General features: G+C 43.2%; 1 protein-coding gene and 1 long non-coding RNA gene across 2 annotated transcripts; both read right to left on the bottom strand.

Annotated features, from left to right (window-relative positions):
• Positions 1-889: 889 nt before the first annotated feature.
• On the bottom strand, positions 890-8,100 carry LOC121500230. Its single transcript, XR_005990338.1, has 2 exons — positions 7,990-8,100; positions 890-1,484 (listed from the first exon to the last, which is right to left on the bottom strand). It is a non-coding gene; the product is annotated as an uncharacterized LOC121500230 (long non-coding RNA).
• Positions 8,101-18,036: 9,936 nt separating this feature from the next.
• ATP5MG (ATP synthase membrane subunit g) lies at positions 18,037-24,586 on the bottom strand. Its single transcript, XM_041772953.1, has 3 exons — positions 24,432-24,586; positions 19,542-19,702; positions 18,037-18,239 (listed from the first exon to the last, which is right to left on the bottom strand). The coding sequence occupies exons 1-3, from the start codon at positions 24,481-24,483 to the stop codon at positions 18,141-18,143; spliced, it is 312 nt and encodes a 103-aa protein (XP_041628887.1). The 5' UTR covers positions 24,484-24,586; the 3' UTR covers positions 18,037-18,140.
• Between the last annotated feature and the right edge of the window lie 824 nt (positions 24,587-25,410).

The raw sequence follows: 25,410 nt of genomic DNA on the forward strand, positions 1-25,410 counted from the left end.
TTTGCACTTGCTGTTCCCTCTGCCTGGAATGTTCTTCCCCCAGATATCCTCTTGGCTCAATCTCTCACTTCCTTCAGATTTCTACTTCTGTGTCACCTCCTCAGAGAGGCAACCAGGTATCATTTATGAGACCCTACCCTACTTCATTTTTCTTCATGGCACTTATTGTCTGCTTTGATTTTTAGTTATGTAATTTTATTTTATTTTTTTAAGATTTTATTTTTTTATTCAGGCCCCTGCAGGGAGCCTGATGAGAGGATCGGTCCCAGGACCCTGGGATCACGCCCTGAGCCAAAGGCAGATGCTCAACCATTGAGCTACCCAGGCGCCCCTGTTTTTTTGTTTTGTTTTGTTTTTAAGTAGGCGCCATGCCCAACTTGGGCCTTGAACTCATGACTGAGATTGAGAGTCTTGTGCTCTACCGACTGAGCCAGGTAGGCACCCCAAGGTGCATTGTCTATCACGCATCAGCTGATTTGTTCAGGGTCAGTCTCCCCCTCAAGGATAGGAGCTCCAAGAAGAGAGGGACCTTATCCACCTTACTACTCTACATCCTGACCCTTAGTAGGTACTCAATAAAACACAGAAAAAATAGAGAGGTAGCATAGTATAGAATGATGGATAACAACATAGTGGTTAAGAGGGCTGCTTGAGACTTGGGTGACTCAGTGGTTGAGCATCTGCCTTTGGCTCAGGTCATGATCCCAGGGTCCTGGGATCAAGTCCCACATGAAGCTTCCTACAGGGAGCCTGCTTCTCCCTCTGTCTGTGTCTCTACCTCTGTGTGTGTGTGTGTGTGTGTGTGTGTGTGTGTGTGTGATGAATAAATAAATAAAATCTTTTATTTTTTATTTTTTTTAAATAAAATCTTAAAAAGGGGCGGGGCTGCTTGGGTTCTAATCTTTATTTTTTAGTAGATGTGTGCACTTGGGTAGGTGAATTTTACAGAGTTTTCTGTGTAAGGTGGGGCCATACTGGTGCCTCACTCCCCGGGTTTAACGTATGAATATATGAAACAGGCTCAGAACAGTAGGTGACACTAGCGAATTATGAGGAATGATCCTTGCTTGACTATTAGTAGTATTCCATACAGGCTCTAGTAGCGATGACGTCAGTGGCTCACTCTTCCAGCTCTTCCGCACGTCGTTGATCATTACTGTTCCTTCTTGGCCTCCTTTCTCTGACCTTCACCCCTTAAACACCGGTGTCTCCTGAGCATTTTTCATTTCTTACATTCTCTTTGAGTGAACTCATGGTTTTAACTACTACCCAGGCTGAAGACTGCCCCAAACCGCACTGTTCCCCGGGGCCTCAGACTCTTGGATCCAACTGCTTTGAGCATTTCCATTCTAATTACTTGTTAGGTGATATGACTCACTGAAGTGTGGGTTCCTCAAGGGCAGGGATAATTTTCTTGGTTATCTTTCTTTCCGCTTTTCCAGAGGAGGTGCTCTCAAAAGGCGTACTTTGTAGGTGTTCACAGCCTAGTGAAGGGAAACAGACAATAAATAAATTACTAGAATAGGTCTGCTGGTGACAAGTGCCATTGAGCAGGACAAAGAGAAGATAGAGGTGGGAGAGACCGAGGTGTGATCATTTATAAAGATGGCCAGGGAAGCCCTTTGGATATATTTTTTTAAAGATTTTATTTATTTATTCATGAGAGACACAGAGAGAGGCAGAGACATAGGCAGAGGGAGAAGCAGGCTCCCCGTTGAGCTGGGAGCCTAATGTGGGACTTGATCCCAGAACCCTGGGATCAAGACCTGAGCCAAAGACAGATGCTCAACCACTGAGCCACCCAAGGGCCCCAAGACCTTTGGATATTTGAACAGAGTGCTGAAGAACTGATGATGTCTGAGGAAAGAGTGGTTAGATACCAATCTCAAGTGTTAACAGCCTGTGGTGGGGAGTGTTCAGGGAGCAATGAGGGGGCCAGTGTGGCTGATATAAAGGTGGCTGAAGGGTATGGGAGTTGGACATGAGGGGAGGGGAGGGAAAGGGGGGGATTTTCAGATTATACAGGGACTTGAAATGAGATGACAGATCATTGGAGGGGTTTCTAAAGAGAAGATTGACAAAATATGACTCAGAATTTGGAAGGATGGCTCTGACTGTGGTAGAAGAATACATAAGAGGGAGGGGCACCTGGCTGGCTCAGTCCATGGGGCACGTGACTCTTGTTGGGGTTGTGAGTTCAAACCCGATATTGGGTGTTGAAGTTACTTACAAAGAAAATCTTAAAAAAAAAAAAAAAAAAAAAGAATAGACAAGAGGGAAGCAAGGGTTGAAGCAGGGAAATCTGTTGGAAGTTATTTCAGTGGTCCAGGTGACAAGATGATAGGATCTTGGCCTTGATTGGTAGTGTGGGCATGATGAGAAATGGTCAGATTCAGGATATATTATGGAGATCGAGTGAGAATTTGCTGATGTATTAAGTGTAGGGCTTGAGGGACCCCTGGGTGGCTCAGTGGTTGAGCATCTGCCTTTGGCTCAGGGTGTGATCCTGGAGTCCTGGGATCGAGTCCCACATCAGGCTCCCTGCATAGAGCCTGCTTCTCCCTCTGCCTGTGTCTCTGCCTCTCTGTGTGTCTCTCATGAAAAAATAAATAAAATATTCTAAAAAATAGTGTAGGGGGGATCCCTGGGTGGCTCAGCAGTTTGGTGTCTGCCTTCGGCCCAGGGCATGATCCTGGAGACCCAGAATCGAGTCCCACGTCGGGCTTCCTGCATGGAGCCTGTTTCTCCTTTGTCTGTGTCTCTGCCTCTTTCTCTCTATCTGTGTCTCTCATGAATAAATAAATAAAATATTAAAAAATAAATAAATATAAATAAAAAATAGTGTAGGGCTTGAGAGAAAGAGAAGAAGTGAGGATGAATGGATAAGTAAATGAATAAGTGAATTGGATGGATATATATATATATGGAGATACACACACACACACACACACACACACACACACATACACATTCATTATAGAGTGACGGATTACAAGGGCTGCCTAGGTCAGAAAAGAAATAAATGAGGGACGTGTGGGTGGCTCAGTGGTTGAGCATCTGTCTTTGGCTCAGGGTGTGATCCCGCAGTCCTGGGATTGAGTCCTGCATCAGGCTCCCCTCAGGGAGCCTGCTTCTCCCTCTGCCTATGTCTCTACCTCTGTCTCTGTGTTTCTCATAATAAATAAAATCTTAAAAAAAATAAATGAGAAAAATTATTTAATGACAGTGCAGCCAAGTTTCTGAAAAGAATATCTATACTCACAGCCTCCAGTTCCGTACCATCTTCCCTAGGTGCTTCAAACCACTGTCATCTGCCTTCCACTCTCATTGAAACTGCTGACACAAACAACCCCAGTGACTTTCAGTTTGCTAAAACAAATGGAGATCTTTTTGTTATGTAGTTCTTGGTCTTTTTGCAGTATTGTTGAACTTCTGGAAGTTCTCCCGCCTTGGTACCTGACCCCCCACTCCTTCCTTCCTGCCTTCCCCCCATTTCTCTAGACTTTCTATCTCAAACCCCTGCACTGGCTTCTTTTCACATATCCATCTTCAGTGTGGGTGTTTCTCAGAGTTATGTTGTTTTCTTTTTTTTAAGTTTTTATTTTAATTTTTTTATTTGACAGAGAGAGCAAGTGAGCAAGCACAAATGGGGGAGGGGCAGAGGGAGAAGTAAGCTCCCCACTGAACAGGGAGCCCTATACAGGACTCAATCCTGGGACTCAGGGATCATGACCTGAGCCAAGGGCAGACACTTAACCAACTGAGCCACCCAGGTGGCCCTCTCAGTTATGTTCTTAGCCCTCTTTTCTTTTCAGTATTTCATTCATTTATTTAAATACTTACTGAATCCACCTGAAACTATGTCACATTGTGTGTCAACTATACTTAAAAACAAACAAACAAATTATTGCTTGCTTATTAAATTCCAGGTACAGGGCAGCCTGGGTGGCTCAGTGGTTTGGCACTGCCTTTGGCCCAGGGCATGATTCTGGAGACCAGGGTTCGAATCCCACATCAGGCTCCCCGCATGGAGCCTGCTTCTCCCTCTGCCTGTGTCTCTGCCGTTCTCTGTTTCTCTCTGTGTGTCTGTCATTAATAAATAAATAAAATATTTATAATTAAAAAAAATTCCAGGTACAGTTCTGGGTGCTTGGGAAATAGTAATAAACAATGGAAAAATGCCTGCTTTTCCCCATGGAGCTCACCCACTCTTCCCAAGCAACCTCACCTCATACTCAAGTCCCCAGATGCCCAGACATGTCTGTGACTTCCAAGTTTACATCTCCAGCACTACTCACTTTTAATTTTTATTTATTTATTTTTAAGTTTTTATTTAAATTCCATTTAACATACAGTGGAATGTTAGTTTAATTTTTTAATTTTAGATACATTTCCACTACTGTGTCCTTAAACTGAATTCCTCTTTACATTGAAGTCTGCTTCTCTCTGTATCACCCTTTCTTTTTTTTTCAAGATTTTATTTATTTATGCCTGAAAGACACGCAGAGAGAGAGGCAGAGACATAGTCAGAGGGAGAAGCAGGCTTCCTGTGGGGAGTCCGATGTGTGACTTGATCCCAGGGTCCCGGGAAGGCAGACACCCTGAGCTGAAGGCAGACACTCAACCACTGAGCCACCCAAGTACCCCTGTATCACCTCTTCTAATGGCACCACCATGCAATAACAATTGCTCATTTTTCTTCAGAATTCCTGCAATAGTTCCCAATCTAATCATCCTGTGCTACAAAGGCTGAACTTCCTAACCTGAAAATTAAAACATATTTTAACAAATACTTAAAATATTTTAATAATTCCCTATCATCTTCAAGATCCTTCATTATTTGGTCCAAATTTCCCTCATGTCTTACCTCCAAACACACCTCGGATTCCTTGCGTCCTTGCCTTACTGAGCTTGAATTTTTTTGTATAGCCGTATTTTGGTGTATGTTATCCCCTGGTTTCTTTCATTCATTCATTCATTCATTCATTCATTCGAGACACACAGAGAGAGAGGCAGAGACAGAGGCAGAGGGAGAAGCAGGCTCCATGCAGGGAGCCTGATGTGCTACTGGAGCCCTGGACTCCAAGACCACGCCCTGGGCCGAAGGCAGGCACTAAACCGCTGAGCCACTCAGATGTCCCTGTTATTCCCTGTTTAAAACGTCCTTCTTGGGACACCTGGGTGGCTCAGTGGTTGAGCATCTGCCTTTGGCTCAAGTCTGATCCTGGGATCTGGGAGGGTGTCTCTTATGAATAAATAAAATCTTTTTTTAAAATGGGGAATGGGGGATGCCTGGGTGGCTCAGTGGTTTAGTGCCTGCCTTTGGCCCAGGGCATGATCCTGGGGTCCCAGGATCAAGTCCCACATCGGGCTCCTGCAGGGAGCCTGCTTCTCCTCTGCTTATGTCTCTGCCTCTCTCTCTCTCTCTCTCTCTCCCTCTCTGTCTCTCATGAATAAATAAATAAAACCTTTAAAAAAAAAATGGGGAATGGATAGGGAGAGATCTCTGAAGAGTAGAAAGGAAGAGAATCAAGAGCAAATATAAAAAGATAGTCGGTGGGCAGCCCGGGTGGCTCAGCGGTTTAGCACCACCTCCAGCCCAGGGTGTGATCCTGGAGACCCTGGATTGAGTCCCACATTGGGCTCCCTGCATGGAGCCTGCTTCTCCCTCTGCCTGTGTCCCTGCCCCCCCCCCTCTTACTCATGAATAAATAAATAAAATCTTAAAAAAAAAAAAAAAGATAGAAAGAATGTCCTAAATGTTTCCTTCTAGGGCAAGAGAAAGGAAGGAAGTGGACAGTTAGAAGCAGATCAGTTTGAGGTGAAGAATAAGAAATTGAAGGTGTCCATGCTGGACAGTTTCTACTTTCTCCTGACGTAGTAGCTAAGATATAGCTCTTTTCTGGAAGGCTTGTGTGTGTGTGAAGCTTCGTGACAGGTTTTTTGAATCTCACCTTTCATACCTGCAAAACACTTGATTCTATTCTCTGTTCTGTAAACATTATCTCTTGCAAAGTTGTAAGAACCAAGGAGATAATGTAGGATAGGGCTTTGCTCTGTAGATAAGTAGCAATGGACCTGATGATTATTACTTAAATATGAGTTGAAATCCATGCAGGTGAAACCTGCTAAATTCCAGAGCCCCTCCCACTTTATCACCCCTTTTCATTCTATGTATTGTCAGTGCTGCAGTCACTAGAATTGGAGACACTGTTTGCCTCCAAGTTACTTTGAAAAAATTCCCTAGACCTAACATTACCAAGTGATTTATTTTCTTTCTTCTTTCTTCCTTTTTCTCTTTCTTTCTTTCTTTCTTTCTTTCTTTCTTTCTTTCTTTCTTCTTTCTTTCTTTCTTTCTTTTTCTTTCTTTCTCTTTCTTTCTCTTCTTTCTTTTCTTTTCTTTTCTTTTTTCTTTTCTTTCTCTTTTACTGGGGGGGGGGGAAGAGTAATATACCCTCACTGAGATGTCTAGCATTCTTTTGAGTCATGCTTAAAGTCTAAATGGTCTAAAATTGGTTTAGGATTCCTTTCAGCCACCATAAGTTAGATAATGCTAACTTATCTTAGGCTAACAAGACTAGAGTTCAGTTGATTTAATTTAGAACAAATTTTTATCTGTAGATGGGATGGAAAATCTAGGTGAGGATTAAGGTCATGGCCAAGGTACAAAAGGAGGAGGAAGTCTGAGTTAATTATAACCTAGGTTCTGCAGTCTTAATTCCAGGAAGCTGTCCTTTAGCTAGGTGGACAACTTGTTGATTGAAGAATATTCTCAGAGGAGCTAGATGCTACCAGTTCCTGAATTCTGAGATGAATTTCCACAAGTGAAGGTGTGAGTAGTGAAAGACTTGATTTTCTTGTCAGTTGAAGAAGTCCTTTGAGTCAATGAGCATTTGGTTATTGTCTCTCCAGCAATCATGACTGGCCTGAAAGATTTCCCAAAGGTTATCTTTCTCAAGGTCAGTTGGGTAAGGTTGCTTTGACATGTTTTTGAATCTCATTACAATGCATGCATTGTGTTTAGTTGTTTATTCCCAGACTCTTTTGGTAGATAACTAAAGTAAAAAAACCCAAATCTCCAAAACCCATGAGAATATAACCATCATTGCACAAGGTAAAGATCTTATAATCTCTAATGCAAAATGTAAGCCTGAATTAAAAGCTACATTTAGGGGCCTCAGGTTGGAGGGACAAGCAAGCTCCTAACTGAGCAAGAAGCCTGATGTGGAGCTTGATCCCAGGACCCTGGGATCATGATCTGAGCCAAAGGCAGATGCTTAACTTACTGAGCCACCCAGGTGCCCTAATTTTTAAAAAAGATTTATTTGAAAGAGAGAGTGCACTATACTTGCACACCTGCAAGTTGGGGAGGGGGGGAATTTCAAGCTGAGTCCTCACTAAGCACGGAGCCCTACGCAAGTCTCAATTTCAAGAGTCAGAAGCTCAACTGACTGAGCCACCCAGCCACCCCTAAAAGCTACATTTATTAATGTCTTTCATATGTGAAGTCATGTGAGCTTCTGATTTCAAGTTTAAAAACTAAGAACTTATTTTGAACCATTATGGATAGAGATTGCGTAATTAATTATGATCACTGGTTAATTTAACTTTTAAGATGCTTAGGATTAGGTTTTAGCCTCTTTTTAGTCTTATTCTCTTTATTTTGAGCCCTATTCACACCTAGCCAACTCCATTGCTGACAACCCAGGAAAAATCGTCATGTCTGGGGCTCTGATGCAAATTATACACTAGGAATTATCATCTACTCCTGCTAGAGTTTAACTGGAGTGTCTCACATGTGGGTTACAATTCAGATGTCAGTAAGTTTCTGAATAAAAACATAAAAAGCAAACCATCCCCTTCCCCACTACTGCCCCTCACGGTGCAATAAGCAACTTAAATATTCCAGCGTAGGGAGGATGTGGTTAGGGTTAGGAAACCAGGAATCAAGTCCTGCATTCCAGTCCTCTCTGCTCCTGACTCACTCACCTCAGGCAAATGGTTCCACTTCATCTCATCTTGCCATGCAAAGTGAGGAGAGTAACATTTTGTTTCAAATCTAAGACGGGTGGCTTCTGTTAACCTGCAAGAGGTCTTTGCTATAGTAGAGATGGACAAATAAGGAAAACATGCAGCTATAGATACCATCTTAAGAGAGATAAGAGATGGGTTTTGTCGCTGATTTGTGTTCTGTGCACTGATAACTCTGTGAGCTTATTATTGAGTCTTTACAGGCAGCTTTCTTCTGGGATGAAGAGTCAGATGGTGATGGTAGAGCAAACAAAGTCAGGGGTTCCAAATCAAGGGCCATTTGGCTTCAGTATTTAGTCTCAGTGCAGTGGGGGGTAAAATTTGGAGCCTTGGGGTGAGATGGGAAATAGTTTCCCCCCATGTCGTAGTAACACGGGTATCACATAATAAAGCATACTTCTTTCCGGGGCACCTGGGTGGCTCAACAGTTGAGTGTCTGCCTTCGGCTCAGGGCGTGATCCTGGGATCTGGAATTGAGTCCCGCATCGGGCTCCCTGCAAGGATCCTGCTTCTCCTTCTGCCCGTGTCTCTGGCTGTCTCTCTCTGTGTGTCTCTCATGAATAAATAAATAAATCTTTTTTTTTTTTTTTTTTTTTAAAAAGCATACTTCTTTCTACTAGCATATTCAAGGCAGACAAAACCCTAACAGGATCCAAGGTAAAGCAGTCATGATCAAAACACCACTTCTGACTTAATATTTATTTGGCTGATATCATTTGTTTGTTTGCTTAACCAATCCTGGGCTTACATGGCTTTCATTCCATTCCTCCACCCACCTGAAGGTCACTAAAATTGGTAACTAATTGCCTATCATCACCTTAGAATTCACTGTTATCTCAGAACTATATTTATTCACTTGTTCCATTAAGTTCCCTACCCCCTTGAGACCCAGAATGAGATGACATCAAGGTAAAAATGCAGGCTATCCTTAGGGACAACAATAGCTATTTTAACAAGTAGGCTATAATTCAAAACGGCACAACAGTGTTTTAATTGCTTTTGGATTTGACAACACTGGAATGCATTGAAGCTTGGAGCCCCTGAAGATAACCTGTCTTACTTTGTGTAAGTATTCAACATATAATTCTTATAAAAACTCCATCCATAGCATAGGTTGCATGTATAAGCCGAATGAGGAAAAGTGTGGGGTTATAAATCTGCATATGGGGGTGCCTGGGTGGCTCAGTGGTTGAGCGTCTGCCTTAGGCTCAGGGCACGATTCCAGGATCCAGGGATCAAGACCCCATCGGGCTCCCTGCGGAGAGTCTGCTTCTGCTATATCTCTGCCTCTCTCTCTGTGTCTCTCATGAACTAATAAATAAAATGTTAAAAAATAAATAAGCCTGCATATGATGTACTTCTATCAGTTCTACTAAGGATATAAATCCCGAAATGCAGGCTTGGCAAAGCCAAGAGGGAGTTAAGACGGTCAGTTCCTAAGGGATTTCTGGAATTTTCAGATTTCAAGCTAGGTCTCCTCTAAAAGATCTGCTTTTGCCCACCAGGTCGTTGCTCCCTCCTAGGCCTTATGCAAAGGCAGCCCTGCACTCTCACCTTGCCCAGGAAAGGGCTTTTAATCAGGGCTCTCAATCTCTGTTTCAGAGTTAGAGGCTGAGATGCAGGAGTGACTCAGCTGGCATGAGCTCTGGAGCAGTCTCAGCCTGCAGGCCTTCAGGAAATGAGTCCCCCAGGCCTGCATCTCCCTCTGTGGCAAACTGCCACCAGACTCTGCTGTTTATCAACCCAGTACCAAACACAGTAAGGACAGTTTGCTGTTTCATTGTTTGAAAACCTACTATATACCAGCCAGATAGATAATGTGATAGGCTAGGATTACAAAGGTGAGTACCTTCCTGAAAAAGCTTACAGTTCAGTAAGGGAAATAAACAAATGTAAATGTATCATTAGGGTACAATGAGAGGTGTTAGAAGAGGCCCAACAGGAGGGCAAAAGGAAACAGTCTGAGAAAATCAGAAGAGACTTTTAAAAGAGAAACAGGGATGTGCCAGGTAGACAGAGCCAGGATGAAGGCAGGGGAAACAGCTGTTTATGAAGGTATGGAATCATTAAAGGGCAGTTTATTCATCACCTCTGTATTGAGTGACTTCTATGTGCTTGGAACTTGGACTATGTAAGTGAACAAAACAGATTTTTAAACATTTATTCCTTTGGGGGCCTTGTATTTATTTTAGTAAGGTAAAATAAGCAATAAACATAAGAAATCAGTAAATCATACAGAATGTTAGAAGTTGGAGTGCCTGGGTGGCTCAGTCGGTTAAGCATCTGCCTTCGGCTCAGGTCATGATCCCGGAATCCCAGGAGTCCCTGGATGGAGCCCCATACCAGGCTTCCCGCTCAGTGGGGTATCTGCTTCTCCCTCTGTTCATGCTCTCTCTCTCACACTCTCTTTCTCACATAAGTAAATAAAATCTCAAAATATGTATATATATATTAGAGGTTGATTTTGGGGAATTTGGAGATGGGGAAGCAGGAAAAAAAGTCTACGGAATTATAATTAGTGTGGTTGGGGAAGCCCACAGTGAAAACACCTAATGAGGGGAGGGACCAGCTCTGGCACTATGTTGGGGAGGAGCATTACAAACCTAGGGACCAGCAGGTGCTGAGGCCGGCAGGTTTGAAGTAGAGCAAGGAGACCGATCCATGAAGCAGGAAAAAGTGGAAGAGTGCGGGACAGTGAGGCCAGACACAAAATAGAAAGCCAGATCTCGTTGGGCCTTTCAGTCCACTGCAAGGATTTTACCTCTGAATTTGAGTAAGGTGAGAGCCACTGAAGAGTTGTGAGCAGAGGACTGACCTGGTCCAACTGATGTTTTCATGGGATCACTCTGGATGGTGTGAAGAATAGACTGCAGACAGGCAAGCTTGGAGGAATGGAGTTGGCCAACAGTCGAGAGGGAGGAAACTATGGAATGGGTTTCTGGTGGGGGTGGGGAAGAAAATCAAGAATTCAATTTTGGACATGTTAAATCTGAGATGTCTGTTAGAGTGAAGGTTGTGGGGAGGTATCAAATGGGCAGTTGCATATATGTTTGGAGTTCAAGGGAGAGGTAGGAACTAGAGATAAATTTCAGAGTCATCAGTGCATAGATGTTACTTAAAACCACAAGACTGGATGAGATCACCAATGGAATGAATACAGATAGAGGAAGGACTGAGCCTTATCTCTGATATTCCAAAGATAGGAAAACAGAGAAAGAAGGAACCAGAACAGGAATCCAAGAAGCAGGAAAAAAAGAAAAAGAAAAAAAGAAAAAAAAAAGGTAAGGAAGAAGGAAGGCCACAGGAAAGCGCTGGAAGTCAAGTGTATCATAAAATGCATTAAGCAGGAAGAGATATTCAGGGGAGTCAAATACTGCTGAAAAGTTCAAGTAATATGAGGATTGAGAATGGACTCTTGCATTTAAAAAATATTTTATTTATTTATTTGTGACAGAGAGAGAGAGACAACGGGAGCAGAGAGGAGGGATAGAAGGAGAGGAGGAGTCTTTTAAAACATTAAAAATTGGGATCCTGGGTGGCGCAGCGGTTTGGCACCTGCCTTTGGCCCAGGGCGCGATCCTGGAGACCGGGGATCGAATCCCACATCAGGCTCCCAGTGCATGGAGCCTGCTTCTCCCTCTGCCTGTGTCTCTGCCTCTCTCTCTCTCTCTGTGACTATCATAAATAAATAAAAATTTAAAAAAAAAACATTAAAAATTTATTATTATTTTTAAAGATTTTATTTACTTATTTGGGAGAGAGAGAAGAAAGAGCAGAGAGGGAGGGAGAGAACCCTAAGCTGACTCTGCACTGAGTGGGGAGCCCAGCTTAGGGCTTGATCCCACAACACTGAGATCATGACCTGAGCTGGAGCCAAGAGTTGGATGCTTAAATGACCATCACCCAGGTGCCCTCAATATTGGTTTCTTTTTTTTTTTTTTTAAGATTTTATTTATTTATTCATGAGAGACACAGAGAGAGGAAGAGACATAGGCAGAGGGAGAAGGCTCCATGCAGGGAGCCCGATGTAGGATTTGATCCCAGGACTCCAGGATCACTCCGTTGGCTGAAGGCAGGCATTACACCGCTGAGCCACCCAGGGATCCCTCAATATTGGTTTCTTTTGAGGTGTTTTGCTGCAAAAAGGAGCTGGTTTAGTAGCAGATGGACTAGGTAGTACCATGTGTATACACTCATAGGAACAATACAGTAGGGAAGAAAATTAATGACATAGGAAAGGAAAGAAATTATGGCACAATGACATTGAATGGAGGGAATGGTTTTAACAAGGAGAATGAATGGAGTGACGGGCTGGCTCAGTCACGGAGCATGATTTGTCATCTTGGGAGTTGTGAGTTTGAGCCCCATGTGAGGTATAGCAATTACTTAAAAGTAAAATCTTAAAACAACAACAACAACAAACAACAACATAAAAAGGAGCATGAACAACTCAGTAGGCAAGATGGAAGTATATACATGGGTGCAGATAGTAGTGAGTAGATGATGCTGCGGGAGTCAATGGAAATTCTCCAATTGCTTCAACTTTCTTAATAAAGTAGGAGGAAAGGTCATCTGTTGACAGAAATAATCATGGGTCAAAGAAATAAAGTATGCTTGTCAGGTAGTATTAAATGCTTTCTTAAGGATTCTTTTAAATATTTTATTTGAGAGAGAGAGAGCACGAGGACAGAAGCTTAACCAACTGAGCCACCCAGGCACCCCCTTTCTTAAGGTTTTTCTTTTTTTAAGATTTTATTTATTTATTCAAGATTTTATTTATTTATTCACGAGAGACACAGAAAGAGGTAGAGACAGAGGCAGAGGGAGAGGGAGAAGCAGACTCCATGCAGGGAGCCGGAAGTGAGACTCGATCCCGGGACTGCGAGATTACACCCTGAGCTGAAGGCAGATGCTCAACCGTTGAGCCACCCAGGCATCCCTACTTTATTTATTTGACAGAGAGGGAGAGAGCACAAGCAAGGGGAGAGGGAGAGGTTGGCAAAAGGAGGAGAAGCAGACTCCCTGCTGAGCAGGGAACCCGATGCAATGCGATGCAATGTGATGCGGGGCTTGATCCCAGGACTCCGGGATCATGACCTGAGCCAAAGGCAGATGCTTAACCAACTGAACCATCCAGGTGTCCCTGTTAAGATTCCGATCAGGAATTTATATTATTGCAGTGAGACTAGCCAACTTACTTTTCTTCAGCTACATTCCACTACACAGGTGCAAGTGCAGAGCACACAGACTAGCCAAGGATGTGGCTTGTTGGCAAATAAGCAAGGATGTTGAGGGTATATTCACAAGAGTGGTTGGTGGTGACTGACAATGGAAGGAAAAGAGGACGTCAGAATGGTGAACAAGATGGTAGCATCCATTTATTGATGGTCACAGTGACTCCAAATTAATTAGGGCAGCCCCGGTGGCTCGGTGGTTTAGCGCTGCCTTCGGCTCAGGGCGTGATCCTGGGGACCCGGGATCGAGTCCCACATTGGGCTCCCTGCATGGAGCCTGCTTCTCCCTCTGCCTGTGTCTCTGCCCCTCTCTCTCTCTCTCATGAATAAATAAAATATTAAAAAAATTAATGTATTAGAGGAAATGGCCTAGCAAGATAATAGGTGGTCAGAGAGAGGGATGCATGAAATTCAAACTATGGTGACTGAAAAGACTGGTAATGACTTGGGAATGAATGCCCAAGGAAGGTCAAAGACCTAATCAATGGACTTTCACAGGAACCAAGAGGCATGTTAGTTGGATTATTTGTCAATGATTTTCAAATTTTAGCATGTGTCAGAATTACCTGGAAAACCAGTGAAACCACAGATTGCTAGATCCTACTCTCAGAATTTCTAGGTCCGATTCTGAGGATTTTCATTTCTAAGTTTCCTGGTGATGTTGCTGCTGCTGTGGTCCAGGGACCATACTTTGAAAACTACTGATCCATGTGTATGTTGAAATTGCCAATTATTAACATGTAAGTAGTTTTGCAGAGTGACCAGTGAGCCAAGAGAAAAAGATTGTCAAGAAATAAAGAACGGCTGGGGTGTCTGGGTGGCTCAGTTGGTAAAGAGTCCAACTCTTGGTTTTGGCTTAAGTCATGGTCTCAGGGGTCATGAGACTGAGCCCTATGTCCTGTTGGTCTCTGCACTCAGCAGGGAGTCTGCTTGAAAATTGTCTCCCTCTGCCCCCCCTGCTCCCCACCTCCCTGGCTTACATGTGCACATTCTCTCAAATAAAATCTTGAAAAAAAGGGCAGCCCTGGTGGCTCAGCGGGTTTAGCGCCAACTCCAGCCCAGGGCATGATCCCGGGGACCCCGGGGTCGAGTCCCACGTCGGGCTCCCTGCATGGAGCCTGCTTCTCCCTCTGCCTGTGTCTCTGCCTCTCTCTCTCTCTCTGTAACTAAATAAAATGTTAAAAAAAATTGAAAAAAGTAAACATTAAAAAAATGAAATAAAGAACAGTTTGGTGACTAATGAATTGCAACCATCAGGAATAGTGGATAATGTGATGAGATCTAAAGTTGGCTTTTATGGGGACTGGTTGGAAATTGTGTGGCTGAAGCAAAGGCTGGTAGCAGAATGAGATTAAGGCAAGGCTACAGGCAGATCATCAAGGGTCTTCCATGTCAATACTTTAATAGTAGTGGGGTAAGCAGTTCAGTGTGGGTTCCCTGCTAAGGGGATCTCTGGTGGAGCTGCTTTGTGGTTATCTTGAGTGATAACCATACAATTAATTTCTGGAAGAAATAAAAAGTATGCTAACTAGGAAATATTAAGTCTCACAAAGTTAGATGTCACTTTACATGAGTTTAGGTAGGATGATATCTGATGGGACAATAAAGCTTAAGTAGCTTGATAGTAGGGCAAAATAGAACATTACTATAGAATGGAACTGTGAAAGTACAATACAGGGAGGTTTATGAGGCGGTCAGGCATAAACTATGAAGTCAGGGCATAGACTATGACATGGGGTCATTATCTGGGCCCAGTTTGGGATGCCACTTATTACTCATGGGATCATTTAATGTTTCTGCTTAGTACCTATTAAATGGGTCTATCATTTATGCCACATACCTGAGGGAAAAGTCGAGGGTGAAATGACATAGTGCAAGTGCTTTGAGGATATGAAGAAAGTAAAGTGCATTGAGCTATCCTCAGAAATCAGGGCAGAAGAAACAAGGAGAGCATGAGGTGTATAGAACAAAGGATTAAGTGTAGACAGTTTCACATCCATGTGATCTTGAAATGAAAGCCTTCTAAAATGGCTGATATTTACTGACATTCATGTGGAAAATTTATTTTTACATAGTGGTTTCCTTAGAAATTCTACCTTTGGGGACACCTGGATGGCTCAGTGGTTGAGCATCCATCTGCCTTTGGCTCAGGGTGTGATCCCAGAGTTCCAGGATGGAGTCCTGCATTGGGCTCCCCATAGGGAGCTTGCTTCTCTCTCTGCCTATGTCTCTGCCTCTCTCCGTGTCTCCCATGAATAAAATCTTAAAAAAAAAAAAACCAAAACACGAACAAACAAAAGAAAAAGAAATCCTACCTTTGGACCACAGGTATAGACAACCATGTATGACTGGGTTGAACTTCAGCAGCCCGTCACCTCCTCTCTTTGCTGGTGCCCTGTACTAAGAATGTCTGTGCTCCTACACACTGAGAAAAGTGCAGAGCCACCTGTGCTCTTATATGCACCACACGTGGGTTTCTGTCCTGGCTTCTGTTACCTGGAATTGAAATCGCCTGCTGCTGTCAGACCATACAAATCAAGGGGAGAAATTGTGCCTTGTCAAATCCTTCCATGGTTGCCTATTCACTGGTCTTGACAGTACAATCCTTCGTACGGTGTTAAAGGCACTTCCAAGATCTGGTCCCTGTTCCCTGGTCTTATAACACTACCTGGGGATTCAGTCACATGTTAAGTTCTTTCACAACCTCTAGCGTGCTTTACTTTTTCTGACTTAATAGCCTTTACTCAGGCTGTTGTACCTGCCTGGGGTACCATATCCCATTCTTGGCTCTTAGTCTTCCGGTTTATTTATTTTATTAATATTTTACTTATTTATTCATGAGAGACATAGAGAGAGGCAGAGACACAGGCAGAGGGAGACGCAGGCTCCATGCAGGGAACCCGACGTGGGACTCGATCCCGGGTCTCCAGGATCAAACCCTGGGCTGAAGGCAGCGCTAAACCGCTGAGCCACCCAGGGATCCCCCCGGTTTACTTTTGATATTGATTCCTGTGACAGCTTCCCTTGAGTCCCCTTCTCAAGTCTGGGTTAGACTCTTTCAAGCGGACTTTCCACTTCTCTCATTAGTTCTTCTCACATTGTTGTAACTGCATGCTTAAATTATCTCTCACCAGACCAAACACTGAAAAAGGGGGCATTCATGTCTCCACCACAGTGCCTGGATTCAGAAGGCTCACAATGAAGATCTGAGGTATGCTGAAGTTGTCAATGGCAGATACTTGGTACACAGATTCAGTGAAAGCCAGCCTCAACAGTTCTTTACTAGGAGACAAGACTTTTGGGGTTCAGGAGGGCAAAAGGTAACTGGCTAGCAAAGTTGCCACTTCAAGGAGCCCACAGCTATTTTAACTGCTATTTTCTATATTTAAGAAAATACTGTACAGGCACTATTAGCCACCACACATAGGACGTGTGTTGTATGACAGAGAAGGAAGTTGCAGTGAAGTGAGTAGCAAATGTTTATTTTGAGGACTTTCTGGGTGTGTGTGACCAGATGGTTACCAAAAAATTACATCATGAATCAACTATGCCTTGTTGGTTATTAGTGCTAGCTGATCTCATACCTTATAATTTATTAATTTTAATATACATTGTGTGAAATGGAGAAACTCCTAAAGATCACCATGACTTTTGTAGTAACTTTCAGTCTTTCACCATGCGTATTTTAAGTTACTGAATGCCTTTTGAAGAGGTAGTTTCAGTTTTGACCACCTGTGATTACTGGAAGAAGTGGTAAGTTAGGCATTACTTAATTTCAGAAGAGCAGCAGCCTCTGTGGAGACTTTCCTGCTGATCACTTAGGAAAACCCTTGACTAAGCTAAAGCTTAGTTTTCTAAGTGCAGTGGATAAATTTGAGATAGACTGGATAAATGTTCAATAATACTAAAGGATTAATACTGTACTGTGAACCATGATGCTTTTCTAATACGCAGTTAGCTTCTGGTTATCAGGTGGTAATGCATGTTTTACGATGGCTGCAGGAGTTATAATGGATTTAGAAACATACCAATAAGCCATTCAAAGATGGTGAAAACCCCCAAAAGCCAATGAATGATTAAGTCTCTCCTGTATCCTCAATACAATAGCTTGACAGACCAGTAGCAAGCATTTCTATTTATTTTAGAGTATAATGTATGCTTCAGAACCATGGAGGATACTAAATTTATAACTATTTAATATCCATAGGGTATTTTATTTTTCCAAAGATGGGTTCTAAAAACCATAAAACTGAATAGATTAGTAATACAGCACACATCAAAATTAGATTTAAAAAGGAGGTTGTGGCTCTCAGTAGCTCTGTCCTGGTGTTAAAGATGTCATACTTACTTAGAATACCACCAAGTACTTTAACATTTATAAATGCAGGTGTTATATCTGATTCTAGCAAAAAGAAACCACTGAAATTTTATTCTTTATATCACAGACATGATTTAACCATATCACTTTGGCATGTGGTATTGCTATTTTTCCTACTGTAGCAAATCCTAGTTCTCCCAAGACCTTTCCTCTGACTATTCTGGAAATAAAATAAATTTATCATATATTTCAAATCTTCAAATTAGAATGTTATTCTTATAAATGTATTTCCCAGGTTGGTATATTCACATACATCCTTCATCCTTTCTGATTTTAGGCTATGCAAAAGACATGCCCCAAAAGCTGTATTAATGTATTAAAGCAAAAAGACAATCCATCTTATTAAGAGAAACTGTGATCCTCCCATGTAGTATCTGATAGAGAAAACACTGATTTTGATACATTATCTTATTTTATTCAAATACCAGTCTGATCACATATGGTCCAAGAACACTCAAATTATAAGCCACATAAAAAGAGATGTTAAAGATTGGTCTTCAAACATTATAGCCAATGATGCCACGCTTGCCTATGATCTCGCCGACATAAAACCACATCCACACCTCGGTGGCCACCAAACCATTCAGCAGAGCTTCCTGAAAAAAGCAGCACAAATTTTAATGTGTATTTCTTCCTTACATATTTAAAAGTATTCTTTTCCAGGATTAAGTAACAGAAAATGTAAGGATGCTATTCATTTAGAGAGCAGTTTTAGCCAAAGTCAAGATTTACTGATGTTAACTTTGTTCAACTGCTGAGAACACTTGAACTTTCAATTATGTAAGGTAAGTAGTCCAGAGCTTATAAATTCTTTCAAAGCATTCTTTAAAGACCTGAACTGACTTAACCCTTTCATTATTAGTTTATGAGACACTTTATGAGCCCTAAAACAACCCACATCCTGGAAAGAGCTGACACATTTAGACAGGGCATTCATATGAAAGGATGGCTATAGGAAGGTAAGTCTCTGAATAGACATTTCTGTCTGGTCAAAGGGAATTTGTTGAGAGATGAAGAGCTTTGTCTTCTCCTTTATTCATTTATTATTTGGTTTAGCTCTTTCTAAGTATTCAGTAATTACTCAGTTTCACAGATCAATGTTTTATTGTCCTGAGAGAAAAAGCACATGACTGGTTCCAAAAAGCAATGTTGCATGCAAGCACAGCTATAGATCGTGAAACTCTAGTTGAAAAAAATTATTTTTCCACAACAACACTGAGCCTTTTCCTTTTAGCACCTGGATGTGAATTTTAATTTTCCCCTTCAAACTAGACCAGAAATACCAGAGGTCTCCTGAAAAAACGGTTTTCTAGGATGTAGATTCTAGAGTCGGCAATAATTTAGTTATTTAGGTTTTTTTGTATTCTGTGTTTGGCTCAGGCAAGCAAACATAAAATCCAAGTTCTAATTCTTATAGTCTTTAGATTTTATCTTAATGCAATTCAATAGCCCTTCATATTACATGATATGCTTGCTAGGTTTTGATATTTTTATCTTTCATGTGAGTGTTAGCCGCCTGATAGTCCAAGAAATCTTTTGGCTAAACTGGGAATATTTCCAGGCCTACAGATGAAAAAAAGTATAGAATCAGCAAAGTAAGCCATCCTATTTTAGTATACTAACCAAAATAGGAGAGGGAAAAAAGTTGCCCAGTAAAAATGCTTGTGTCTTTGTCATAAGACTAATAGGAAACGAAGACATAAAATAGCTGAATTATTTCAACCCAGATGACAAAATCAGAAAGGTAAATATCTTTCTCAGCAGTCAAGAAAGAGATTATCTCTCATAATGTAGGTTTCAGCCTCACTGGAAAATACATATATTAATCAAAACAATCAGAAAACTCCCAAGGGAAGACATTTTGTTATGCACATACGTTTTCATTTAGCCATAGTTACCTTAACTGTGAGCTGTTTGAAGCTACCAGTTTGAGCACTCTTGACTATTTTTTTCAAGCTCTGAATAGCTGTAGGGATCTCAGCAGGGGTTGGAGGAACCAGCTCAACCCTGGCATAGTGCCAAAATGTGGCCAATCGAGGCTTCGAGTAAGTCACAGCAGCTGGAAAACAAAACAAAACAAAACAAAAAAACGAGGATGAACTCACTAGAGACCGAAAGAAGCAGATGTGTGGGCTGGACACAAATATTTATTCATGCATCACATTCATTCACTGCTTGTACCAAATGTGCACCCGGTGTGAAAAGTCAAAGCTGCTCCCTGGTAACAAGAGGCTTTTAAAGATGCAGAACACCTGTGTCACAGGGAAGTTCAATCAGGCAGGAAGCTATAAGCACATTCAATTATGCCAGGACTTCACTAGTGGCCAGCTAGTACTGTTACTTATGAATGGCAAATCTAGCTAACTGTAAAGTCACTAGAAGCTGGATTCAGAGACAAGAAAACAGCAGCAATGTAACCATTTTCTTGGTAGAGGAGTAGAAAATTGGGAGAGACGAAGTGCAGAAAGGGAGGGAAGGAGTTACAGAGAACGCATCCTTAAGAATAAGATTAAAACTTGTCACAATGTTGGCTACAAATCCAGATGGAATTATACCAATTAGGGCCCATTTTTGGTATCCTCATCAATATGTGAATTAAATCTTTCTTTAACAAAAGCCCAGCTGCTCCTCCTTCAAAACAACACAAATAATAAAAATAAGACCTACATGTATTGTTCAGAGCAGCCCAAACTCAGATCTATTACTATGCTGAAATTCCTCAAGGTAGTTACTATTTCAGAGAACAAAAAATTCTTAATAACCAGAATAGATGTAAGATTATGGTAGTGACTTCAGAAAGAAAAAGGCATTTTATAAGAAAGTTACAAGACAAATGTGATAAAAACAGCACACTTGCATGAACATCCATAAATTACTATTCAAAGATGGATTATCCAAGGCTCTTGGTACTTTTCCTATTATTAGCTTCCTGAATTTGGGTATTTCACTACCGAGAATTACTATCTGCATCATCCTTCGTGCTTAGGGCCATGAGCAGACACAAGGTTCTCAGTTCTACATAGAACTGACAGTGCCCGTAAAATGGGACTATCACAGAGTACAAAGTCTTGTGTAACTGTCTTTAAAATTATCTTCAAAACACATATATTTCATCCTTTAAAAAAAAATAGGTAAATAAATGGTGGATGATGGGAGCCAGATTTGTCACTGTAGGAGAGGAAAATGACAAATAGGCAAGAAAAGAAGCAAGAATAACCCCATGGTACTAGATTAGAGTTGGAGACATTCATATGAACTCATATGTAGTTTAATATATTTACAGGTGGACAGATACAGAGACCACCATATATATGCATGTATACACATGGGTTACTACATACACACCCTTAAAGAGGGCATAGAAGCAATGATATTCTAGCAATCTAGTAGCAAGAAATTTATTTGGTGCCTAGATATTAGTTTCAAAATACCATTGTCCAACAAAAGAAACTAGGGCTCCTTGGAGAAATGGTGGATTCTAAGGCTGGGGCAAGGAAAATTTAACTTGAGTTTGAAGGATTTTATAGTACAAGAACGGGGGTAGGTCAAGAGGACAGAGATGCCAACCTGAAAGAGTTTTCAATGGCCAAGGCTGCAAAAATTTTTTTTTTAAAGATTTTATTTATTTATTCATGAGAGACACATAGAGAGAGAAAGGCAGAGACACAGGTAGAGGGAGAAGCAGGCTCCATGCAGGGAGCCCGATGTGGGACTTGATCCCGGGTCTCCAGGATCACACCCGGGGCCGAAGGCAGGCGCTAAACCACTGAGCCACCCAGGGATCCCCGGCTGCAACAATTTGAACAAAACATACTACTGGAGGTAGGAAGTACGAAACAAATGTACATGAATCCATACAACACACCACTAAATAAACAACTGGGAAGAACAAATCTTTCTGATAGAATTCCATTTAATTATATGTAAATACTCCTTCCTACAGGAGATGGAATCCCTGCTGTTGGCAGCTGCTCCCTACCCCCTCAATGCACACCACGAACTAGACTTGGTTACTTGCTTCTGAAGAATAGATTATGGGAAAGGATAAACAGTAACCTTACAGTAAGAAACCCAGCAACACTAACCATAACCAAATGATGAAAGTTAATTTCACCAGTGATGTTAAATGGGTATCACAGACACCCTGACAGGTGATTAGGGCATTTCACTTTTGTGTTATTCTTTCTCAAAACCCACAGCTCCAAACTACTCATGAGAAAAATACCAGACAAATACAGAATAGAGAACATCTTTACAGGATACCTCAACAGGTATCTACATAGATAGCTTAAAAACTGTCAAGATTGTGGGAAGTAAAAAACCCTGATATTAAAGTGTTACAATTCAGAGGAAACTATGAAGATTAAAAACTCAGTACAACATGGAACCTGGATGGGCTTCTGGAACAGAAAGAGATTAATGCAAAGCTGGTAAAATCCAAATAAAGTCGCAAGTTTGGGGACGCCTGGGTGGCTCAGCGGTTGAGCGTCTGCCTTTGGCTCAGGACATGATCCTGGGTCCGGAGATCGAGTCCCACATCAGGCTCCCTGCAAGAAGCCTGCTTCTCTCTAAGCCTATGTCTCTGCCTCTCTCATGAATAAATAAATACATCTTAAAAAAAAAAAAAAGTCTCAAGTTTAATAAATAGGAAAGAAAAAAAAATCGGACTCCATGACTTCCCTGGGGAAGTTACTTATTCCTGTAAGCTTCCTTGTGCTCCCAGGAAAATTAACAGATACAGTAAGAAATTTTTTAAAAGTAAACTATATATAAAAAAGAAACAAAAACAACTCTAGGCCAAACATGGGGCTCAAACTCACGACCTAGAGATCAAGAATCTTGCTCTATAGACTAAGCTAGTCAGGTGCTTCTATGGTATTTTTTTTAAAAATCTTTTTAGGGACGCCTGGGTGGTTGAACAGCTGCCTTTGGTTCAGGGTGTGATCCCAGGTCCAGCGAGTCTCTTATCAGGCTCCCTGTGAGGAGTCTGCTTCTCCCTCTATGTCTTTCCCTCTCTCTCTCTGTGTCTCTCATGAATAAATGAATAAAATCTTAAAAAAAAAAAAAAAAAAGTCTTGTTAAAAAAGATTTTATCTTTAACTCATCTCTATCCAACGTGGGGCTTGAACCCACAACCCCAAGATCAAGAGTTGCGGGCTCCATTTACTGAGCTAGCCAGGTGTCCCAATTTTTATTAGATACTCGAAGTACACATAACATACTGAACCATGTTACAAAGCAAAATACATTTCTGCATTTAAGTCTGGCCCCAGCTGAGTGCTTTTGGAAGAATAACAACTGTTATCTTTTAATTACAATGATAGAGGAGTTTATTTTTTGATAAAATTTTTTTGTATTATTTTTCTTTTTGAATTTTATTATTAAAATCAGTTTCAGGGCAGCCCCGGTGGCCCAGCGATTTAGCGCTGAGCCACCGCTGCCTTTGGCCTAGGGTGTGATTCTTGGGTCCCGGGACTGAGTCCCAATGTCGGGCTTCCTGCATGGGGCCTGCTTCTCTCTCTGCCTGTGTCTCTGCCTCTCCCTCCCCGGTCTCTATGTCTGTCATGAATAAATAAATAAAATCTTAAAAAAAAAAATTAAGTTTCAAACCCATCACCTGAAAGATATGAAAACCATGCTGGGGGAGGGGAGATCCACCTGAAACAATTTTTTTTTCTTTGAATCATCCACAAAGTCCAAAGGACGAAGCCCACAATTTCTTCTTTTTAATTTATATACAATTATAGAGCTTTATCACAATAGGTACCGTCATACGCTGCAAACTTAAGCGCTTCAGGAAAATGTGTTAAGTTAGTAGATTGTGGGGTCGTGTAGGAGACACTCCAGCATTACTGTATTTGGCATTACCGGGCCTTCAACAACTCACTGTTTGGCTGCTGACAGGAGGAAAGGAAGATGATCAAGATACTAATCACAGTAAAATGGGTTAAAAAATACAGGTGTTCGGAAAAATGGTTTCCATTCACGTTTCACGATCAAATCTGAGCGAAAGCTAGGGGTCTGTGCTTCAACCGCTTCCCAGAATACAACACGCCCGGTGAAAGCCGCTCCCCGGTCTTACTTTCTCGCCTTGCGGATACAACGAACACCCTGCTACCCAGCAGACCAACGCGCTACTTTGGACTGAAGAGGCTGCTACTCAGGGCTGGGACTCTTCAGGGTTGGTCTTAAGTACAGCGGTCCGCCAGCTGGGCTTTCATTCGTGAAAAAGCCCATGAATATTAGGCCAGAATAATAAAGATGGCTGTGGACACGCCTCCCTTCCTAGGGCTGTTGGAGTCAGGGATACCCCAGGTCTACAAAGCTCAATTCCGCCTAGAATTTCCATTAAAGCAGCAACTTCACAACCCGGCCAGGACGAGGGCAGAGCCCACGTTCCGGGGCAGCACACCCATCCCCAGTCACGCAGCCTTCCAGGTGGCCCGTCTGAGAGGCAGACGATCTACGGCGCTCGGCGGGCCCGTGCCCTCCTGCCGTCGCTCCGCCGCAGGCCGGACCCCCGCCGGACCCCCGCCCCCCGAGGCCGAAGGGGGCAAACGGCGGCAGAGAGGGCGACCCCAGCCTGCCCGCACGCCCCTTCCTCCCTTCGTAGGTGGCACCGAGGACCCAAGCTGCGGGACAGGCGGCGAAGGCTAGAGGACAGTCGCGGGCCGGCCCCCGCCGCCCCCGCCCCGGCCGTCCCCCCCCCGCCCCCCGCGCCGCCCTCGAGGTACCACCGCCCGCGTCGTCTTCTCAGGCCTCCCGCCCCGGGCCGCGGCCGCGCTCACCGTTCAGCAGCGCCGGAGCCTTCTCGGCGAGGTTACGGACGAACTGGGCCATGGCTCCGAGAGGGACGTCCCGTCGCCCCGCACGGCCGCTGAATGTCACCGCCCGGAAGGACCCGCCGCAGGACCCCGTTCCGCTCCCAAGGGCGGGCTCCCTCTCTCCGCGCCGGTCCGAGGTATTCAGGCGTTCTGCGATCTGTCCGGAATCTAGCCGGCCCGATTACTTTCTTCCGTCGCAGAGGAGAATGTGGGTGTGAACAGGCGAGGCCGGAGAGCACGCGGAGGGCGGCGGGCTTCGGCGGGGACACAGGCATTTCTTGGGGCAGCCGCCGTCGGAGGCCCGGAAGGCCGGCGGGCGGAGGACGGGCGCATGCGCCGTGAGCTTCCCGTGCTGGCCGCGGCGCCCACCTGCGCCCTTGTCCCCGGTGCGGCCGGCGAGGAAGTCAGGAGGGGAAGGCGTCTCTAGGGCTTCCCTAGGCCAGGACGGTCGTCTTATAACGGCAGACAGGGTCCTCGGCCAAACACGGAAAGTAATGGCCAGAGCAGGCGCCGCATCACCTGTCCTCCGATCCAGTCCTTTGCTTTTCCTTGGCTGATTTTCCTTAATCCCCATCTCCTCCCCCCGCATCTTGAATCGGGGCTGGGAGTCCAGTTCCCCTAATTACCTAGGGAGTCGCAGGGAACTATGCAGATGGGAGCAACGAAACATTTACCGAGGGTCTCCAGTATTCCAGGCATTTTGGAATTTAAAGGAAGCCTGTAGTGTGTCAGGAGCGTCCCCCATTTAAGACTGGGATTGGTAAACGGCCACACAGCTAGTGAGTGGCAGAGTTGGGATCTGAAGAGGTTGCAGTGTAAACAGGAGAAGGGGCCTTAGTATGGGAGTAGGAGTGGTGGTGGTGATCTGGGAAGATCGCTAGAGATTAAGGTGATGTAGAACACAACAGCTCTGTACTACAGGGTCGAAACTTTATAGTTTAAT

The sequence above is a fragment of the Vulpes lagopus genome, chromosome 10 (assembly GCF_018345385.1).
Source record: "Vulpes lagopus strain Blue_001 chromosome 10, ASM1834538v1, whole genome shotgun sequence".
NCBI lineage: Eukaryota > Metazoa > Chordata > Mammalia > Carnivora > Canidae > Vulpes > Vulpes lagopus.

Excerpts from the sequence above, each read along its gene's own strand:
- ATP5MG (XM_041772953.1), bottom strand. The coding sequence starts at position 24,483 with ATGGCCCAGTTCGTCCGTAACCTCGCCGAGAAGGCTCCGGCGCTGCTG. Across the intron at positions 19,703-24,431 it reads GGCTCCGGCGCTGCTGAACG|CTGCTGTGACTTACTCGAAG; the intron begins GTGAGCGCGGCC and ends TTTGTTTTCCAG. Across the intron at positions 18,240-19,541 it reads TCAAACAGCTCACAGTTAAG|GAAGCTCTGCTGAATGGTTT; the intron begins GTAACTATGGCT and ends TGCTTTTTTCAG.